The following is a 2644-nucleotide window of genomic DNA, read 5'->3' as shown; positions in this document are numbered from 1 at the left end:
TGTGACTTAATTGTTGTCTTTTGTTATGTAATGAAGTATTATGTTTTTGTACAAGGATTTAATGAAGTCATTGCCGTTCATTTGAATGTTTGTATCTATTACTGAGTTTATTTGCTGTGATAATTAGTTTGGTGTTGTCAAATATGTGTCTAAGTAAAATGATATAAAGTTGTGGAAGTGTTTGAGAAATGACTATTATAACTAACTCATATATGCCCCTGTACAATTCCAACTGGGTCTAACTTTCTTTTTTAATCAGGTTTTGGATTTTTAAAATGCAAAAATATAATTCACGTGGCTTTATGAGTCTCCCGTTGGTGATGGAAGGCATATACGAGCCTATTTTGTTGACGGCAAAGGCAGATTAAAGACCAACTTTTAACGGAAGGCTAGCCTGTCCTATTTCATATAGTAAACGGGCATTTTAGGCCCTTTTCCGTTTTAACTTTTAAGATTAAATTGTTTAATTTAACGTATGAGTAAATATTTACATCAGAGCTTAGGATTTCTTTAACAACTGTCGGTATATATTAAAATTGTTGCTATTGCACATATTCTACGGTTTTTGGCTTGGACAATAAAACAATGTTTTTAGTTCGTTTTGTCTCTTACAGACCCTTTATCCACAGATTAATCTTTCAATCTCCACTCTGTTTTTCTCCTTCACGTCGGGGGCGGCCCGACGAATTTTGTGGCCTAAAGCCAAATTTTATAAGGGGCCTTAACTTTCTTTTTAAAAACAAAATATTATTTTTTATTTAAAGTATATTTTTGGATTTTTTTATAGATGCAAAGTTATTAATAATTTTCTTATAATCAATTGCTCCTAATAAGTCTTTCTCAATTGACAATATAACTAATCTATTTAACCTTTCATAAAACATTGTTGATCTTAGGTAATATTTTATCAATTTTAATTTTGAAAAACTTCTTCTTTCCGCTGAAGCAACGGTAACATGAGTTATTAACATTATTCTATAAGCAATATAGACATTTTGAAAAGAATCAAATCTTCTTATTTGATTGAGTATATCAAATAAACTATTATCTTTTAATTGTACTATTTTCCTTAACACTTTTAATTCAGAAAATAAATCTAAATCATCAATATCGGATTGATTATTATGCTATAAAGAACATTCAAGATTAAGGCAATGCTTTTTCAATTTTCCATCATCTAGTGATCTCATTTTTTACTGCTAAATAGAGAACCAAAAATATTTTCATATGCTTCGAATTGGTCAAATCTATTATGAAGTGAAAAAATAGCCTTTTCTACTATGTATAAAAGCAATCAACTCCAAAAGACTCTTCGAGAGATTTTGAGATTTTATTTTCAACATTTTCATCAAATTGTTTCTTTCTATATATCACACGTTTCTTACGAAGTTTGGGTTCCATATTCATTTCAAATGTAATTTTTTTCCTTGGCAGAAATTATAACAATTGCAAATCCTTCTTCTCTATATTTATTAAAGCAAGAAATCAAATATTTTCACTTCATATAACTTTTTTTAAAAATTTATATATAACCTATTAGGTATAAAAAAAATAGGGCCCCCATGAATTTGAGACCTAAAACAATTGCGTTACCTGCTTTAGGGGAGGCCGCCCCTGCTTCACGTCCATTTTCATCATCTCAAATACAAAAATCTGATGACATCAACCTTGTCAACTACAAAGATTGGTTAAGCCCAAATGAGGTCATCAAAATTTTCCGAAATCTCAATGACCCAAATTCAGCTCTAAATTTACTTAATCAAATCTCAAAACGTAAAGATTACAAACCCAATGAAGCCATTTATAGTGTAGTTGTCAAAAACCTAGCAATGGCTAAGAATTTTGATGCAATTGAGACCCTTATGGAAAAGATCAAATTTGAAAGAAAGTGTAGACTTTCTGATGAGTTTTTCCATAATGTTATTAAGATTTTTGGGCGTTTAGCTGGTAGAATAAATAAAGCAATTGAGACCCTTTTTGATATGCCTAATTATAAGTGCTGGCCGAGTGTGAGAACTTTCAATTTTGTCCTGAATTTGTTAGTGAATACTAAACAATTTGATGTTGTTCACAAGGTGTATATTCGTGCTTCTGATTTGGGTGTTGAGATTGATGCTTGTTGTTTGAATATTATCATTAAAGGACTATGTCGTTGTGGGGAGCTCGATGCAAAGGTGTTCGATGAATTTCCTAAGCAAAATTGTCATCCATTTTGATGACAAGTCCCGTTACATGCTGTTAGAAGTATAACATTGGTTGCATGATGGGAATTTAGTCTTCTTATATAGCTTTTGGCAATCCTTATCTCATGAGTTAGTTTTTGGGGTTGAATTAGAATTTATATCTATTTCTTTACATGGTATCAAACCCACGCGCTAGTTGGCAGGGTCTGGGCATGCCGCAAAGGGGTTGGGGGTGGGGGTGGTATTAGAATTCACACATTAGTTGTGAGATAGGAATTTGGTCGCAAATGGGGGTGGGGGTGCCACCAAAACATAAAGGTATGTTTTACAGAGTGGTGGTCAGGCCAACGATGTTGTATATATGAGGCTGAGTGTTGGCCAGTCAAGATCGCTCATGTCCAGAAGATGAAGGTAGTAGAGATGAGGATGTTGAGATGCATATGCGGGTACACCAAGTTAGA

At 32.6% G+C, this 2644-nt stretch overlaps 1 protein-coding gene across 1 annotated transcript; it reads left to right on the top strand.

Moving 5' to 3' along the window:
- The first annotated feature begins 1562 nt into the window (after positions 1 to 1562).
- Positions 1563 to 2216, top strand: LOC104232311 (pentatricopeptide repeat-containing protein At3g14580, mitochondrial-like). Its single transcript, XM_009785488.1, has one exon. It carries the CDS (start codon positions 1563 to 1565, stop codon positions 2214 to 2216), a length of 654 nt encoding a protein of 217 aa, XP_009783790.1.
- Positions 2217 to 2644: the final 428 nt, after the last annotated feature.

This window comes from Nicotiana sylvestris, chromosome 8 (assembly GCF_000393655.2).
Source record: "Nicotiana sylvestris chromosome 8, ASM39365v2, whole genome shotgun sequence".
NCBI classification, from domain to species: Eukaryota; Viridiplantae; Streptophyta; class Magnoliopsida; order Solanales; family Solanaceae; genus Nicotiana; species Nicotiana sylvestris.
This window is presented reverse-complemented; position numbering and strand designations above follow the sequence as displayed.